The following is a 19,897-nucleotide window of genomic DNA, read 5'->3' as shown; positions in this document are numbered from 1 at the left end:
TAAATATTATTTTTAATGTATTTGCTGTTAATACATTATGTCTCAATATAACAATTTCTTTGAGATGAAATTGACAATTGCTAAATTCAAATCGAAAATTATTTACATTTTTAGCAATGACAACACGATATGCCGTTAGCCGGAAACGGTTTGAACAAATTTCTCATCCGGTTAAGCCGATTAGATGTTGCGTGTAAAACAACAGAGCAAATTGAGAAAAAAGTTTTATCGCGAAATTTTCTCGAAAATAATATTTTAAAATTGACAATGTATTGGCTAAAAATCAATAAAATATTGAACGCTAAAATATGCTAAAATATCTAAAAAGTATTCCGAAAAGAAAAACACAATATTAATTAAATGATAACAATTAGGAAATTTTAATACGATACATTTGAATTTCCTGAAAAAAATTTTTTTGCACAAATATTCAAAAAAAATCTGAAATTCTCTTTAGTTTATTTGCAAAAATGATTAGCACGAAAAAGCGATTTAAATTAATTCCGAAAAAGTAGAAAATATTGGCAAAGTTAATTGACTATTTTTTTCAAATTTTTGAAGACAGTAAAATTTTTCCATATTTTTTTTTTAAATTTTTTGAATTTGGACAAAAAAGCAAAAAAGAAATTTCAAATTTACATTTTTTGTTTTACAAAAATATTCAAAAAAATCTGAAATTAAATTAGCACGAAAAAGCGATTTAAATTAATTCCGAAAAAGTAGAAAATACTGGCAAAGTTTGTTGACTATTTTTTTCAAATTTTTGAAGACAGTAAAATTTTTCCAAATTTTTTTTTTAAATTTTTTGAATTTGGACAAAAAAGTAAAAAAGGAATTTCAAATTCACATTTTTTGTTTTACAAAAATATTCAAAAAAATCTGAAATTAAATTAGCACGAAAAAGCGATTTAAATTAATTCCGAAAAAGTAGAAAATATTGGCAAAGTTTATTGACTATTATTTTCAAATTTTTGAAGACAGTAAAAATTTTTTGAATTTGGACAAAAAAGTAAAAAAGAAATTTCAAATTTACATTTTTTGTTTTACAAAAGTTTTCGAAAAAATCTGAAATTAAATTAGCACGAAAAAGCGATTTAAATTAATTCCGAAAAAGTAGAAAATATTGGCAAAGTTTATTGACTATTTTTTTCAAATTTTTGAAGACAGTAAAATTTTTCCAAATTTTTTTTTTAAATTTTTTGAATTTGGACAAAAAAGTAAAAAAGAAATTTCAAATTCTTCCGAAAAAGTAGAAAATATTGGCAAAGTTTATTGACTATTTTTTTCAAATTTTTGAAGACAGTAAAAATTTTTCCAAATTATTTTTTTTAAATTTTTTGAATTTGGACAAAAAAGTAAAAAGGAAATATCAAATTCACATTTTTGTTTTACAAAAATATTCAAAAAAATCTGAAATTAAATTAGCACGAAAAAGCGATTTAAATTAATTCCGAAAAAGTAGAAAATATTGGCAAAGTTTATTGACTATTATTTTCAAATTTTTGAAGACAGTAAAAATTTTTTGAATTTGGACAAAAAAGTAAAAAAGAAATTTCAAATTTACATTTTTTGTTTTACAAAAGTTTTCGAAAAAATCTGAAATTAAATTAGCACGAAAAAGCGATTTAAATTAATTCCGAAAAAGTAGAAAATATTGGCAAAGTTTATTGACTATTTTTTTCAAATTTTTGAAGACAGTAAAAATTTTTCCAAATTTTTTTTTTAAATTTTTTGAATTTGGAAAAAAAGCAAAAAAGAAATTTCAAATTCTTCCGAAAAAGTAGAAAATATTGGCAAAGTTTATTGACTATTTTTTTCAAATTTTTGAAGACAGTAAAAATTTTTCCAATTGTTTTTTTTTAAATTTTTTGAATTTGGACAAAAAAGCAAAAAAGAAATTTCAAATTCACATTTTTTGTTTTACAAAAATATTCAAAAAAATCTGAAATTAAATTAGCACGAAAAAGCGATTTAAATTAATTCCGAAAAAGTAGAAAATATTGGCAAAGTTTATTGACTATTTCTTTCAAATTTTTGAAGACAGTAAAAATTTTTCCAAATTTTTTTTTTAAATTTTTTGAATTTGGAAAAAAAGCAAAAAAGAAATTTCAAATTCTTCCGAAAAAGTAGAAAATATTGGCAAAGTTTATTGACTATTTTTTTCAAATTTTTGAAGACAGTAAAAATTTTTCCAAATTATTTTTTTTAAATTTTTTGAATTTGGACAAAAAAGTAAAAAGGAAATATCAAATTCACATTTTTGTTTTACAAAAATATTCAAAAAAATCTGAAATTAAATTAGCACGAAAAAGCGATTTAAATTAATTCCGAAAAAGTAGAAAATATTGGCAAAGTTTATTGACTATTATTTTCAAATTTTTGAAGACAGTAAAAATTTTTTGAATTTGGACAAAAAAGTAAAAAAGAAATTTCAAATTTACATTTTTTGTTTTACAAAAGTTTTCGAAAAAATCTGAAATTAAATTAGCACGAAAAAGCGATTTAAATTAATTCCGAAAAAGTAGAAAATATTGGCAAAGTTTATTGACTATTTTTTTCAAATTTTTGAAGACAGTAAAAATTTTTCCAAATTTTTTTTTTAAATTTTTTGAATTTGGAAAAAAAGCAAAAAAGAAATTTCAAATTCTTCCGAAAAAGTAGAAAATATTGGCAAAGTTTATTGACTATTTTTTTCAAATTTTTGAAGACAGTAAAAATTTTTCCAAATTTTTTTTTTAAATTTTTTGAATTTGGACAAAAAAGCAAAAAAGAAATTTCAAATTTACATTTTTTGTTTTACAAAAGTTTTCGAAAAAATCTGAAATTAAATTAGCACGAAAAAGCGATTTAAATTAATTCCGAAAAAGTAGAAAATATTGGCAAAGTTTATTGACTATTTTTTTCAAATTTTTGAAGACAGTAAAAATTTTTCCAAATTTTTTTTTTAAATTTTTTGAATTTGGAAAAAAAGCAAAAAAGAAATTTCAAATTCTTCCGAAAAAGTAGAAAATATTGGCAAAGTTTATTGACTATTTTTTTCAAATTTTTGAAGACAGTAAAAATTTTTCCAAATTTTTTTTTAAAATTTTTTGAATTTGGACAAAAAAGTGTGAAAGAAATTTCAAATTTACATTTTTTGTTTTACAAAAATATTCAAAAAATTCTGAAATTAAATTAGCACGAAAAAGCGATTTAAATTAATTCCGAAAAAGTAGAAAATATTGGCAAAGTTTATTGACTATTTTTTTCAAATTTTTGAAGACAGTAAAATTTTTCCAAATTTTTTTTTTAAATTTTTTGAATTTGGACAAAAAAGCAAAAAAGAAATTTCAAATTCACATTTTTTGTTTTACAAAAATATTCAAAAAAATCTGAAATTAAATTAGCACGAAAAAGCGATTTAAATTAATTCCGAAAAAGTAGAAAATATTGGCAAAGTTTATTGACTATTTTTTTCAAATTTTTGAAGACAGTAAAAATTTTTCCAAATTTTTTTTTTAAAATTTTTTGAATTTGGACAAAAAAGTGTGAAAGAAATTTCAAATTTACATTTTTTGTTTTACAAAAATATTCAAAAAAATCTGAAATTAAATTAGCACGAAAAAGCGATTTAAATTAATTCCGAAAAAGTAGAAAATATTGGCAAAGTTTATTGACTATTATTTTCAAATTTTTGAAGACAGTAAAAATTTTTTGAATTTGGACAAAAAAGTAAAAAAGAAATTTCAAATTTACATTTTTTGTTTTACAAAAGTTTTCGAAAAAATCTGAAATTAAATTAGCACGAAAAAGCGATTTAAATTAATTCCGAAAAAGTAGAAAATATTGGCAAAGTTTATTGACTATTTTTTTCAAATTTTTGAAGACAGTAAAATTTTTCCATATTTTTTTTTTAAATTTTTTGAATTTGGACAAAAAAGCAAAAAAGAAATTTCAAATTCTTCCGAAAAAGTAGAAAATATTGGCAAAGTTTATGGACTATTTTTTTCAAATTTTTGAAGACAGTAAAATTTTTCCAAATTTTTTTTTTAAATTTTTTGAATTTGGACAAAAAAGTAAAAAAGAAATTTCAAATTCACATTTTTTGTTTTACAAAAATATTCAAAAAAATCTGAAATTAAATTAGCACGAAAAAGCGATTTAAATTAATTCCGAAAAAGTAGAAAATATTGGCAAAGTTTATTGACTATTTTTTTCAAATTTTTGAAGACAGTAAAAATTTTTCCAAATTTTTTTTTAAAATTTTTTGAATTTGGACAAAATAGTAAAAAAGAAATTTCAAATTTACATTTTTTGTTTTACAAAAATATTCAAAAAATTCTGAAATTAAATTAGCACGAAAAAGCGATTTAAATTAATTCCGAAAAAGTAGAAAATATTGGCAAAGTTTATTGACTATTTTTTTCAAATTTTTGAATACAGTAAAAATTTTTCCAAATTTTTTTTTAAAATTTTTTGAATTTGGACAAAAAAGTGTGAAAGAAATTTCAAATTTACATTTTTTGTTTTACAAAAATATTCAAAAAATTCTGAAATTAAATTAGCACGAAAAAGCGATTTAAATTAATTCCGAAAAAGTAGAAAATATTGGCAAAGTTTATTGACTATTTTTTTCAAATTTTTGAATACAGTAAAAATTTTTCCAAATTTTTTTTTAAAATTTTTTGAATTTGGACAAAAAAGTGTGAAAGAAATTTCAAATTTACATTTTTTGTTTTACAAAAATATTCAAAAAATTCTGAAATTAAATTAGCACGAAAAAGCGATTTAAATTAATTCCGAAAAAGTAGAAAATATTGGCAAAGTTTATTGACTATTTTTTTCAAATTTTTGAATACAGTAAAAATTTTTCCAAATTTTTTTTTAAAATTTTTTGAATTTGGACAAAAAAGTGTGAAAGAAATTTCAAATTTACATTTTTTGTTTTACAAAAATATTCAAAAAATTCTGAAATTAAATTAGCACGAAAAAGCGATTTAAATTAATTCCGAAAAAGTAGAAAATATTGGCGAAGTTTATTGACTATTTTTTTCAAATTTTTGAAGACAGTAAAAATTTTTCCAAATTTTTTTTTTAAATTTTTTGAATTTGGACAAAAAAGCAAAAAAGAAATTTCAAATTCTTCCGAAAAAGTAGAAAATATTGGCAAAGTTTATTGACTATTTTTTTCAAATTTTTGAAGACAGTAAAAATTTTTCCAAATTTTTTTTTTAAATTTTTTGAATTTGGACAAAAAAGTAAAAAAGAAATTTCAAATTCTTCCGAAAAAGTAGAAAATATTGGCAAAGTTTATTGACTATTTTTTTCAAATTTTTGAAGACAGTAAAATTACTAATTTATATCAATTTAAGTGCTAATTTTATTTGCTGATAGTAATGGGATGATAACAATAACTGTTATCATGATAAAAAGTAGTTGACAATAACTGTTATCATGATAAAAAAAGTAGTTAAATTAACTTACGCATTCTTTTACATTTTTCGGATTGTAAATGAGCAAAGCTGACAATAAGGCTAATTGTCGATTATCCAATTGCATGCAATGAAAACTTGCAGCCAAATTTATTAAATTTTCAAAAATTTTCGTCGTATAATCCAATTCGGAATAATCGCCTCTAGCTGCTATATAAGTTGTATTGTTGGCTAACATTAGACAACGTTCTGTAGGATTGAATTCATGGATAATTTGCAAAACTTTTACTACCAGCCAACTTTTTTCAATTATTTCCTCTTGTGCCGAATGATTCAACTAAAAATGCAAAACTATAAGCAATCATTGCTAATTAGTAGATTGATTTTTGAATTAATCAATTTACTGCTTAATAGTAAATTTAGAGGAAAAGGAAAGAGTTACGATTTTTTATATATTAAAATAAGTTAGTAAATCAATTAACAAACACTATCGTAGATTTCGATTGTCTCAGCAAATTGTCGTATTTGTTGAGTAACTAATTCGGTCAATTCTAACAATCGTTCCGATTTTATGTCCGATTTGAATTTATACTAGAAAAAAATATTAGTCAAATTGTAAAAAAGTACATCGTATCAGATTTTCTCTCTAAATCGAAAGATTTACAATAATTGTTAAATTTTAGATAAGATGATAAGAAAAGATGATAAACTGGACATTTTGATAACAAATAACAGTAGTAATTACTTGCTTTATTAAAGAAATAATTAGTTCTAATGACAAGTATATATACACACTGATATATTATGCTAATTGAAGCAATTAAAATAGTAATTAAATGATATAAAGATTAAGTCAAAACCATTTCTCAATATTTCAATTGAAATCGTATAAATTCGTAAAAAAAAAAAGCGAACATATGTATTTCAATATTAATTATATATAAAGATTAACGTAAAGCTGCCACGTAAGAAATATCTAATTCTATAAGTTATAAAATTAAAAGAAATTAAATTTTTAAGACTTCACTACAAATAAATTTTTTCTTACTTTTAACTAAAAATATTTTAATTCAACAAGTAATTCAAGGATTAACTCTTTCAATATTCATTGAAGGATCAAATTTTAAAACAACAACTATTTGAAATTACTAAGATAAAACTGAACTTCAACCTCTAACCTCTAATGAGCTATCTAGAATTTTGCAGTAATTTGCAGTCACTTGATTAATTCGAGTTTGAAACTCGTCCTGTTTATCAGCTAATGAATTAGTTCTTAACACTGCTCTTAGTTGTTCCATCTTCCGTCGTTCACGGTTATCACTTATCATTTTCCGTTTTGCTATCCGTTCCGTTTCATTTAATACCACTGAAAAAAATAGTCAAGAATGAAAAATTTGTTGAATTATAAAATACCTAAAAGATTCAAATAAATAATATATCGAAACATTTCTAAATTTTGAAATCAGTCAAAGGAAACGTTGTGAAGACGATAAAATTAATTTTAAAAAGAATAATGCAAAGAATGGCAATGATATCATTTCAGCATAATTTAGGTGAATTCAATTTAGTTAGTCTAATTTAAAATCAATTCAAAAGTTTGAATAAAAAGTTTTCATTTTTTTAAATTTCACTTAATTCAATCAATACGGACAAGATTTCATCATTCCATTGTCCATGCATTTTTGAAATCGACAAAATTGACAAATATTTCGTGAAGACTTGCTGATTTCACATTGTTCAATGCCTTTACATTTGTACACAATATTTTGCTGCAAAAATGTGACATTATTACGTCTTATTACACTTTATTACGCTGAAATACACGTAAATTAGTTGATGCGTCAAAATTTCACTTTTAAAAATTATCTGAAATTTAGAAATTTCTACAAATTTAGAAAAAAATTTGTACCACAAATATAAAAGTAACAGGTTAGTATTTATTCTTGACTTTCTTTTTATTATTTTGAAGATAATGCTAAACTTTTGATGAATTAATGATAAAATAATCACTGATTAATTAATGATAACAACAAATTTTAACTGTGCAACAAATTACTTACCAAATAATATATTCAAAATGAAATATATTCAACTATTTATCATTTATTTTCTCAAATTATTTGTTCAATATCGCACAATTGATATATTTTTTGAACAATTTAATATTTTAACAAAATTTTTGCAAAAACATTTTATTACTTACCTGAACGGTTCGTCGAAAGAAACCTTTGCAACCTTCGCATGTTATCGCTCTTAAATACGATTAATTCAGATTTGCTTTTATTAGTATTTTTTAGCCTATTAAAATTTCTAAAATTTTCTCATTTTTTTTCTCATTGCTATTTTTAAAATTAAAATAGCGTACAAAAACTTTTGAAATGATTGAATGATTTTATAAATTATTTATCTAAATGATTAATCAGTGATAAAAATGATACCTGTAGTGCAAACCGGTAGCATCATCACCACATACGACACAAGGTTGACCTGGTTTCATATAACGTGGCAGATATGGTATCGCTAAAATTAATATTTATTTATTCACAGTTTATTTATCATTTCTTGCTTTCAACTTTGTATTAAAATATTTTAATACACTTTAATTTAAAGTTGCTACTTTGATTACTTTTGATAGCATAAATAATACTAATGTATTTTAAGTTACTTTTTCAGAAGCATATAGTGCTATAAAATTTAGTGGATCAACAAATTATTTAATTTTAAGTTTTTTAATTCTTATACCTTTCACCACTTCCTTCTAATTTTGTTATCGAATAGTTTTTCTATCAAAAGAAATAAAAACAAAAATTTTGTTGGTCCATCTTTCAATTCTCAATTAATTAAATGAAAATCAAATTGATTTTCAGAGTTTTTTTTAAATATTATAAATTTAGATAAAACAATAAACTAAGGAAAAAAAATATTTAAAAAACAAAATGAAATGATAAACAAATTTACCATACATTTTTGCTTTATTAATTTTCAAAAAGCGATAGTATACCGTATCACTTTTTGGAATATAAATGCTGAAAAGATTTATAGAAAGCTTAGCGCAACCAATGATTTTCCCTTTCTAATCCTTCGACCTTAACCATTATCCAACTACCAATTCATCTTCTTAGTACGTTTGATTTCATATGTAAGAAGAAATAGCTAAAAGAAAATAATTTTTTAAAAAATGATAAAATTATTTTACTAATGGAATAATCAGTTTTGATTACTCATAAAAAAGACACACACAAAAAAAAAAAAAAAAAACAAATGTAAATAATTCACTTATTCCTTTCTTTTTCTCTCTTTTTCATTTCTAAATGAAAATGCAACTATGATAAAAGTTTTCAATTAATAAAATTTTGCAACAATTAAACATAATTAAATATTTCTTTTTGGAAAACAGCAAATGTGCAATTTTAATCTCAAAATTTAGCAATATCAAAATTATTAAACCATTCCTTAAATTTAAATCAAAGCTTATTTACTCTATTTTAAGATATAATGAGGTATGCGAATTTCATATATATCTGTGATTCAGATAATGGAACTAAAATATTTGAATGAATTAACTCAAAGTTAAATAAACAAAGGTCGAATATTTGATTGCTATTGTTATAAAATTTTGAATCTGATAAGACAATGAAAACAAGCATTGCTTATCACTGTTAAGCAATGAAAATGAATGATTCGTAATTGTCGTAAAGCACTAAAAGCAAGCATTTCTCATTTTTATAAAACATTGAATTATCGCAGAACGTCAAAACCTAACATTCATAGTAGTTTTAATTTTAAATTATTGTAAAATAATAAAAACAAAATAAATCTGTGAAATTATTCCTTAACGATATCGCTTGGAAAATAAAACTCAAAATAGGACAGTTCGTAAATTTAGCATTTGCGTTTCCTAATTAAATCGTCTATCATTACTGAATACGCAAATTAAGAAAAAGTCAACTATACACAATTCGAAAAGAAAGTCAAATTGTCAGAAAACGCGAAATTATTTCGGTATTTCAAAATAGAAGTCCAAATTTGTAATTTAAATTTGTTATTATTAATGTATCAACTGATTCAACAATGTAACTTATTGCAAATTTTTAAATCTTTCAACTATCTTCACTCCTAACATACAAAATTGAAATTTACGATAAAAAAAGATAATTGAAATAAGTATAAATAAAATATTTACCTGAAATGTGCTAAGAGTAAAATACAATCTATAAGTTTTGCAAATGTTTGAAAATGTCCAATGATTCCGGAATTAGATTTTACCGTATATTAAGTTTGTTTGATTATAGTTAATTAAAACTAAAGGCAAAAAAAGGCAAATAAAAAATTGATGTTATCACTGCCGTTATCAGCATTTTAAAGTAATTAATAACAAAATGAGAAATTAAAATTATTATTGCTTCAAGTCAAGTTCATTTTAGTAACAGCGATAATAATAAAAAAAGACGAAGAAATAAAAAAATTTACATAATTTAAAGTTAAAAAGCAATTGTCATGAGGAATGCGTGCATTTATTTGATCTTCTGCGCGTGCAAGAGTGCGCACATATGACTGCAAGTACATTTCTAACCTGTCAAGTACTATTGGCATTAATTAATCAAATTTTGATCAGGAAATCAACTTTTAAATATTTTAAATCATTTTATGATTATTCCACTTTTCCTAAATTTTGCTTTATTAGATAAAGCAATGCTACAAGAAAATAATCGAAATTATTATTAATAATAAAAAGTTCAAAAAGTAAATAAAATCAATTCATTTTTCTTCTACATTAAATTATTTGTAAATTTATCTGTATTATTTTGTATTTTTAATTATTTGCTTGATTATTACGATCACAACAACGACCACGTATTGAGTAAAATAAGAACTTACGAAGTAGTAAGGTTTATTTTTTATTTACACGAAAAAAATCAAAATGATAGTGTACAGAATTGCTCATTTCTAAATTTAAGTGTTCAGTTTATTTAATTTTTTTTTCAAGGCACACAATTATTTCAAATTTAAACAAATATTACAATTTTTTTTTTTTTGAGAAATAAAATTCCCAGTAAAAATAACTAATATATTAGTTTGCTTTCTTACTTCATTTTAATGTATCAACTTAACATCAATCATTAAACTACAGAAATTCTTCACACAAATATTTCATCTTTAAAAATTACCTTAATAATAAATTTTTTCAAATGTCCTTCTATCTGTAGTTTAAAAATTTTCATACAATATAAGAGGATTAGTCTTTTCTTTTCGTTTCATTGTGGATAATTACCAGAAAAACTTTTCAAATCCTCTTTACCCTCATAACAAACAGTAAAAAAAGAAAACAGTAGCAAATGCGCATAATTGATTACCTTTAAAAAAAAAAAACCTTTAAATTTTGATCAGTAACTGTAATTCAAACAGATAAACAATAAAATAAAACTTTGGTTTCCAAAAAAAAAAAGACGGAAAAATTTAAATATCCTACATTTTCTCATAAAATTAACACAAATTCTAAACGATGAGTTGAATTATCGCGAAATTTTCTCTAAAGTAATGTTTTAAAATTGACAATGTAATGGCAAAAAATGAATAAAATATTGAATGCTAAAATATCTAAAAAGTATTCCGAAAAGAAAACATAAATATAAATTAAATGATAACAATTAGGAAATTTTAATACGATACATTTGAATTTCCTGAATAAAATTTTTTTTTGCACAAATATTCAAAAAAAAAATACCTAAAATTCTTTTCAGCTTTTTTAAAAATAAAAAAAAAAATTGCATTTTTGCAAAAAAATTAGCACGAAAAAGCAATTTAAATTGATTCCGAAAAAAGTAGAAAATATTAGCAAAGTTTATTGATCATTTTTTGAGATATATCAATTCATGATAAACATATCTGGAAGAGAAGTGACAAAAAAGGAAGGATGCATAAGTTCTAGAACTTGTTGTGGTCCTCCTGCTTGGTTAGCTTAACCACCACAATAAATAATGAAAGCAATATATACCAACAACTTTGTCATATCAAATCTGTTTTATTATAATTAATATTTCCTAAAGTTTTACTCCTAAGTACTACATTATTTGGGAATTGGTCGAGAAAGATCAGCGCATAATTCTTTCACTGATAAGCGTAGTATTTGAAAGCTTTTTCCTAAAAATTAAAAAAAAAGAATGAGCGAACTTATTATAATGGTTGGAGATGAAAGAAATGGCGCCTTTTATACTTTGGCAATGGAATCATTTTGCTCTATTCTTTAAATTTCTCGAATTAAATGGAAAATGGAAGAGCAAAGTGAAAAAAAAAGCGCCTTTTGACCAGCGATAACAATTCATTATTGTTTGTATTTTGACTGGAATAGGATTTAACTATTCGATAGTGTTTTCTTATCTTTGAAATCTTGCGATCTCAATTATGGAAGTAAACTTATTGCTTTTTTCCTGAATTGAACTACTAAATTTTGGATTGGGGAAATTTCTGTTACATCTTGAAAGTTAATAACATTGACTTTTTAGGAATCGCAAATGAGAATAATAACTTAACAATGAGCAATTGCACATTTATTAACTCCTGAAGTAAATAAATGTATATTTTAGTTTACAAAGAATATCGGCATGTCAAGTTTTTTCCAATTTCAAATGAAAATTTTCAGATATTCTACTGGCACTAAGTTATTCCTTTTTAATTAATTAAGTATTGTTTTTATATCATTAATTATTGTGGTTCATTTGATTTATGAACTGGCGTTAATGTTCAGCTAACGTTTACCTTAGGGAAGACTTAATATAATTAAAATAATAGGAATTGTGGAATAATTTTGAAACAAATGCGCTAATTTAATTTAAAAAAGCTAATTTAATTGAGGTATTTTCAACAAAGATGTCACATTTCTTTTCACGCTCAATTATGCAAATTATGTAAATTTTTTGAAATTGGTTAAAAACCTAAAATGGATTAAATATTTTTCCAATAGCTTACTTAACTTCGTAAAGGTCACATATAACGGAAAGAAAACTATTAATTATATCTTCCTTTTACCTTATTTTTATATACTTGGTGTAATTTTATTGCTTTCATCCCTTTTCAATTTATTTTTAAGTTACTGTTTTATCATTTTTTAACTTACTTTTAAACATATCTCCATGCTAATATTGAATCTTTTCTCATAGCCTAGTTTTTTTGTTATTTCTGATGAGTACATGACACTTCGTCATTACAAATTTGCATACTTTTTTGCCAATTCCATTTTCTTTTCTTTTTTTTTTGTCATTTATGGCATTATATTATTTTAATTTATCTAAAAGCTTTTTTCTAAAAATTGAAAATAAAGAAGAGAATGAATTAATTATAATGGTTGGAGATGAAAAAAATGGAGCTTTTTATACTTTGACAATGAAATCCTTTTGTTCTATTTTCTAAATTTCTCGAGTTGAATGGAAAAATGAAGAACAAAGTTGGTGGTTGCTTCTTTTTTAACTACCGATAGCAATTTATCGTTGCTTTTTTAATTAAAAAAGCAGTTGTCAAAAAAATGTAAAATTTTCAATCTTTTTTTGATAGGAATTAAGAAAAATTTCTGACAAAATTTCTAACAGGATTTTGCCACTCGGTAGTATGTGTGTGTTTTGTTTTGTTTTTTTTTTTTTTTTTTTTTTTTTTTTTTGAAATATTAAAATGCAGTTCGAATTTCGGAAGTAAATCTATTGGTTTTTATCTGGATTTTAATATCAAAAGAAAATTTCCATTACGTGTTTGAAGTTAAAATCGTTGATTTTTTAGGAATAGCAAATGAGAATTAGTGAATTTAGTAATAATTTGACAATGAGCAATTGCATATTTATTAAAAATTTCTAGACATTCTCTTGACACTTGTTTTAAATTGATTAAATATTGTTTCTTTCTTCATTAATTATTCCTATTTATTTGATTTATTAATTGGTATTAACATCAATTGAACCTTCTGTACTACGATCAATGCCATTTTAATTATCTGAAAAGATTTCATTGTTTGGATTCATATTTGGATCATGGTCTCATTTCACTTACTCGAAGTTGTATATCATTTATAGCGCTAATGTTCAGCTAATGTTTACCTTACGAATGGCTTAATATAATAAAATAATAAGAATTGTGAAATAATTCTGAAATAAATGCACTAATTCAATTAAAAAAGTTAATTTAATTATGGTACAATAAAACCTTTCCAAACTTCACGGCGCTTAAAATATATTTTAATGCAATAGTTTTTGAAGTAAATTAGTGATCTTTCTTTCTTCTTTTCTCAAGTTGATATTCATGGCATTTTACCTTTATATGATGGCATCTTACTTTTATTTTTTTTCCTTGGAAATTAAACTGAAGTGTTTAGTTTTTTTTAGGCAATGATATATTTTATCCTTTTTTAAAACTAATTTTCAGGAAGATACATACGGAGAAAAAATCATTTATTTACTTAACAATATAAACAAATCTAAAAGTTAAGCTTTTTTTGTTTTCTAATCTTTGGCTTTCATCGAAACCATTTAAACTGAATGAGTTGAAATTAGTTTCTAATTTATTCGAAATTTTATCAAATTCACTTTTTCTTAAACATACTCAAATCATATTCTAACTTTAAAATTTTTAAATTTTTTTTTTTTTTTTTAAATTTGTCAAATTCAGTTTTTCTGACAAATACTCAAATCTTTGTCATTTTGTTTGCATTTAAATCGACAAACTATTCAGCATATCGTGCTTAATCGCTAAGAGACATTCATTCATTACAACCATTTACTTTTAAATTTTATTTTCCTTCACGAAACAATGTTATATTAGCATTACGATCAATATTCTATCTATTATTACTACACCCGTAATTCTACATTTTCCGCGGATTTTTCGGTATGATTATTTCAAGATTGGCTAACTTTTTGCGCCAAATACTATGTATATTCTCGATTGCTTATTTGTTGCTAACTTTGATGACAAATTTTGTATGTGCTAGTAATGATGAAAGGCAATTGTTTACGGATTTGCTAACAAATTACAATGTATTAGAACGACCAGTAAGCAATTCAAGTATGCCATTAGTTATCAAAATGCGCCTTTTCTTGCAACAAATTGTTGACGTGGATGAGAAAAATCAAGTGGTACAAATTAATGCATGGATTCGATATGTAATTTTTTAATTTTAATTTATTTTAATTTTTTAATTTATATTTTTTAATTTGCACATTTTAATTTATTCATTTCTAATTAAACAGTTTAAAAAATTTTGTAAAATTTTGTGTTTTATATAAGATTAGAAAAAAAAATAATGGAAAAAATAAACAGCTATTTTTTTTAATTTTTATGCTAATGAATACAAGAAGAAATTATAGATTTGGGAGGATTATAAGCTAAAGTGGGATCCCCGAGAATATGGTGGCATTAAGGATTTGCATTTTCCAGGTGATAATTCACGAATATGGAGACCTGATATACTATTGTACAACAGGTCTTACTAAAATTTCTGCTTAAATTTTTACACAAATTTTTTTCTTACTTAAATTTTCTTTGCGAAGAAAAAAAAAATTGAAATATTGTCAAATTCCAAATATTTAAACTTAAAACCATGTTTTAAATATTTAAATGAAATATGTTAGAAGCATAATAGTTGGAAAAGCAAATTATATTTGAAATTCTGAAAAAGTCGATTTCAATAAACCTAAAAAATTTTATTTTATTCAAAAAAAAAAAAAACTTTTCAATATTTTCTAATCTTATTTTTTCCCTTTTACAGTGCCGACGATAATTTCGATTCAACATTCAAAAGTAATTTGTTAGTGTATAGTAATGGTGAAGTGAATTGGATACCACCAGGTATTTTGAAATTTAGTTGTAAATTGGATATTACCTGGTTCCCATTTGATGATCAAATTTGTGGCCTAAAAGTAAGTATTGTATTCTAGCATTTTATAAATAAACTTCTACTTAGTTAATTAGCCAATAATAAATTGTTACAATTTATATTACATTTTTATTTATTTAATTAAGACAAAATATTCTCTGGTAAAATACTTTTGGCTTTAAAAAAAAGGCCTAAAATAATCAGATTGAAATTAGCCTCAAGATATAACTAAGCTGATCTTAAGAAGAATGGGATTGATATATAATACTAATCTTGTTTACCTAATTAAATATAGCAGTTAAAGTTATGAATTATGGATTAAATCAATTAATCAATAGATTGATCAGAGATCACATACAAGAGACCTGTTTTGTACAGAAAAACTTTCTTTATCATAACTAGTAAAAATCAATTTATAGTTTGGTTCATGGACACACAATGGATTTGCCATTGATTTACAAATTGATGCTGATGATAGCAATTCAAGTAAATATTTTAATTAATTAATTAATTAACTTGTTGATAGCATTGATTTAGTTATCATTTTTCATTCCATTCTAACAAGATTTCGTCGATTTTCTAATAAAATATTGCTAAATTCTCTTAAGAAAATACATTTAATTAAAAATTGATAAGAATCTTTTACAATTATTTACTTCTATCTTCTTTTTACAGCTTTGAAGTATTTATTTATTTGTTTATCATAGCCAATTTATTTACTTTTCATCATTGCTCTCTTTGTTTATTAATTTATTTTGATTAATTAAAGCACATCAAATGGATATCAGTGATTACGTCATAAGCGGTGAGTGGGACTTGATAGCTACGCCTGCCGTACGTAATATTAAACGTTTTGTATGTTGTCCAGAACCTTATCCAACAATTACATTCTATATGCATATACGTCGTAGAACGCTATACTATGGTTCATTTTAGTAATTAATAAGTTTATGTCACTTTTTCTACTTTAATAAATTAATTAATTAATTAATTAATACGTACGATTAATAACATACACGTATTATTGACTCAATGCTTGATTAATAATTCAATTTCCAATTCTTAATTTATAAAACATAAATATAAATTTTTAATTCGTTATTTCTCGTATTTTTTTTTTTCTCTTTTTTGCCTCTTACATCATCATATCATTTAAAAAAAAAAAAAAAAAAAGAAAAAAAAAACTAATTTTATGAAAATATTTTATTATTTTCTAATTTTTAATTTATAAAGCATAAATGTAAATTTTTGAATTTTGCCTTCATTATATCATTTTCAAGTTTTTTCAATCGAAATAATACAATGATGAAAAAAAAAACAATTATTTAAGTAAAATTTTAAAATTACAATTAAAAATTTCATTCTTTTTTTAAAGGTTTCAATTTGCTAATACCAAGTTTGCTAATTTCATTGATGACTGTGCTTGGTTTTACATTACCACCAGATGCTGGAGAGAAGATTACATTAGGTTTCATTGCATTTAATACTTTTGATTCAAATTTTATCAAATCATTCTTATTTATTGTAAATATTAAAAGTATCAAACAGTATGCAAAATTTTAGATTTGAAAATTTAATCTAAAAAAGAAGATCTGATAACATTTAAAATTAATTTTTGATAATTTCAAAAATTACATTTGAATTTATAAAATTACATTAAAATATTTACTTTTAAAAAGCATTTATTTGTAGAAATAACAATTTTACTATCAATCGTATTCTTTTTGAGTATGGTAGCAGAAATGACACCTTCAACTAGTGAAGCTGTACCATTAATTGGTTTGTTTAATTAATTAATTTTCTCGCAGAAATTTCATTTTTTTTTTCTTTAAATATCTCAATAGAGATTAAAAAATTTTTTAAAAGATTGATTGAGAATATTCATTCATTTCTTATCATCATGAAAAGTTGAAATTATCACTATGATCTCTGTTATCATTGATATATTTAATCATGATTATTTCAGGTGTATTTTTTTCATGCTGTATGTTGGTCGTTTCAGCATCTGTTGTTTTTACCGTTATCATACTTAATTTACATTTTCGGACGTCTGAAAGTCACGTTATGACGCCACTTGTATTCGTTTTTTTTTTTTTCATCTTATTTAACAGTTTAAAAGAATATTTTTAATTATTTTATTTTTTTTTAATTTTTTAAATTTAAAAGAAAAAAAAGTGTATATTTTTAGGTTCGACGGATATTACTGGAATGGCTTCCGTGGTTATTAATGATGTCACGACCCGGTTTTAGATACAGTTGTGGTGAAGCAATTACGGAATCGGAAACGAGTAGTAGAACAAAAGAAGATGATTATATTCCGTTAATTAATGAAGTAATTTTATCCGAAAGAAGAAATGCATCTGATGTTCAGATTTTATTACTTCATCAACTTTATGTAAAATTAAAACAGGTTTCTTTTTTTTTGTGATTTAAAAACTAACTAAAATCAAATTAATTAATTAGATTATAATGAAGATCAAACAAATCAATTGGATAAATTAATTAGATTGGACTATGAATTATTATAGTTTGTTAATCCAATTGTTATCAAGTGATTATCATCTCAAATAATTAGCATAATCATTTCGTATATGTTAATTAATTGGCAAAGAAAAATTAAATTATACACTATCAATTTCTCTATTTAAATAGTATCTTATCAATTTTTACATCCATATTTAAATGCACTTTATCAATTATTATTTTTCATATTCAAATAGCATTTTATTAATTTTACATTTTCATTTTTTCAGATTAGTGATCAAATGATAGAGGAAGAAGAATCGGAACGTTTGCAAAATGATTGGAAATTTAGTGCGATGGTTGTTGATCGAGCATGTCTTATCTGTTTTTCAATGTTTATCATCTTATCAACATGTTGCATTATGCTTAGTGCTCCACATTTGAATATATAAATATTTCAAATAATTTCATTTTCCTTTTTTTTTTTTTCTTGTCGAAAAAGAAAAAGAAAAATAGTTATAAAATATTTGAAAATTATTTTTATTAAATTTTGATTTTAATTATTTTCATTACAAATATCAATTAGTTTCGTTTCATGCAAAATGATACAATTAAAAATGATGAATAACAGTTATAATTGATAATTAAAAATTTATTTAACAATTAAATTTATTTTATTATTATTATTTTTTTTTTGAAATATTTTATATTACTAAATAAACTTTCAATGAAAAAATCTGAATAAATAATACGGAAAAAAAAAAGGTGTAAATGGGTAATTGAAAAGTTAAAATGATAAAAAGTAATAAATAAATGTATGAGCAAATGAATGCCAATAAATTGTTAACTTTCTTTTCTTTTCTCTTTTTTTTTGTCTCTTAAATTGTTTTATTACTTTTAAAATTATTTGAAATTTCATTTCAAATAATTTTGCATTATTTTTATTGGTAATGTTGAAAAACATTAATAGTTAAGTAATTACTTGACTAGTCAAAATTAACAAATGAGTAAGTTTTGAGTAAATTATTCAATTAAAAATTAAAATGAAAAATAGAGAGAAAGAAAGAGACAGAGGAAGAGGGGAAGAGAAAGAAAGAGAGAGAGAGAGAGAGAGACTGTCATCAATCAAATCAAAGAATAATGTATATAATTGAATGATCAAACTTCTTTTCCATACAAATAATTCAATTTTTGTCTCTTCAAAAAAAGAAAGAATTTATTTAAATAAGTACTTATGAAAAAAAAAAAAAAAAAATTTTTTTTTTTTAAATGACTTTATGAATAATAATAAAGTTATGTGAAAATTTTAATAAATCATTATTGCAACCATTGAAATCATTGTAAGAATACATTTTTATTAAAATAATTTTCAAGTATTTCACTTTTTATCAATTTCTTTGCAAAATTTAAATTACAATTTCTTATTTTGAATAGGAAATTGTTGAAATTTATTATTGATTACGAGAAAAGCATATGGCATTGTACGTTAATAAATATTCAAAACATATAAATAATAATGAATGAATAAATGAATAATATTAGTAGTATTTCAACAACATCCAAGAATATTTATTAAATTTCTAAATTCCAATCATTTAGATTTTTGATTTCAAGTTTAAATGTTATCCTTTGCATTCAGATGTGTTAGAGCTATTCAGTAGCATTATTAAAAGTTTTAAATATCGTTATTGTTATGTCAGAATATTGTTATGTCAAATTAAAAAAGAAAAAAAAAAATGATATAATTGCAATATAATTCAGAATTTTTTTTTTTTTAAACTATCATCTCTTCTTAAATTATCATTTCAATTTTAATTTTTAGTTACATTTCAAATGTATCTGACATATGCGCCAAATAGGAAAAAATGCTTGGCTCATTTGTCAACACTTAATTAAAATTAAAATTGAATTCGAATAAAGATGGAAAAGTTAAAAAATTTTTTTTGCTAAATGATATTTTTCCGCAAATTTTTGTAATTTCAAAAGGAAAATATTAAATGCAGTTGATAGACTGTATCATTGATCAGTCATTATTTACTTTTTCATTACTTTTAAAATTGATGAATTTTCATTTGATTTTTTCTTTATCACTTTTGCATTTTCAATTTTAAATCATTTGAATGATTCATCAATAAAGTGTCATAGTAAGTGCGCATATTATTTCATT

At 22.7% G+C, this 19,897-nt stretch overlaps 2 protein-coding genes across 3 annotated transcripts; one reads left to right on the top strand and one right to left on the bottom strand.

The window, feature by feature from the left end:
- Positions 1-5,454: 5,454 nt before the first annotated feature.
- Positions 5,455-7,908, bottom strand: Bm17665 (Uncharacterized protein; the record flags this gene model as incomplete). The annotated part of the gene is made up of 6 exons (XM_043080837.1): positions 5,455-5,748; positions 5,898-6,002; positions 6,590-6,777; positions 7,063-7,180; positions 7,615-7,663; positions 7,850-7,908. The coding sequence occupies 6 exons, from the start codon at positions 7,906-7,908 to the stop codon at positions 5,455-5,457; spliced, it is 813 nt and encodes a 270-aa protein (XP_042936771.1).
- Positions 7,909-14,281: 6,373 nt separating this feature from the next.
- Positions 14,282-18,182, top strand: Bma-acr-11 (Uncharacterized protein; the record flags this gene model as incomplete). Of its 2 annotated transcripts, none has more annotated exons than XM_043080835.1 (10): positions 14,282-14,554; positions 14,759-14,874; positions 15,160-15,310; positions 15,687-15,753; positions 16,037-16,192; positions 16,643-16,735; positions 16,960-17,046; positions 17,234-17,343; positions 17,456-17,677; positions 18,021-18,182. In XM_043080835.1, 10 exons carry the CDS (start codon positions 14,282-14,284, stop codon positions 18,180-18,182), a joined length of 1,437 nt encoding a protein of 478 aa, XP_042936769.1. The 2 variants fall into 2 exon arrangements, with proteins under 2 accessions (XP_042936769.1, XP_042936770.1); XM_043080836.1 differs by having other exon boundaries at positions 14,459-14,554.
- Between the last annotated feature and the right edge of the window lie 1,715 nt (positions 18,183-19,897).

Source organism: Brugia malayi (assembly GCF_000002995.4).
Source record: "Brugia malayi strain FR3 genome assembly, contig: Bm_v4_Chr3_scaffold_001, whole genome shotgun sequence".
NCBI lineage: Eukaryota > Metazoa > Nematoda > Chromadorea > Rhabditida > Onchocercidae > Brugia > Brugia malayi.
The sequence above is the reverse complement of the archived record's forward strand: the minus strand, read 5'-3'. Positions and strand labels throughout refer to the sequence as shown.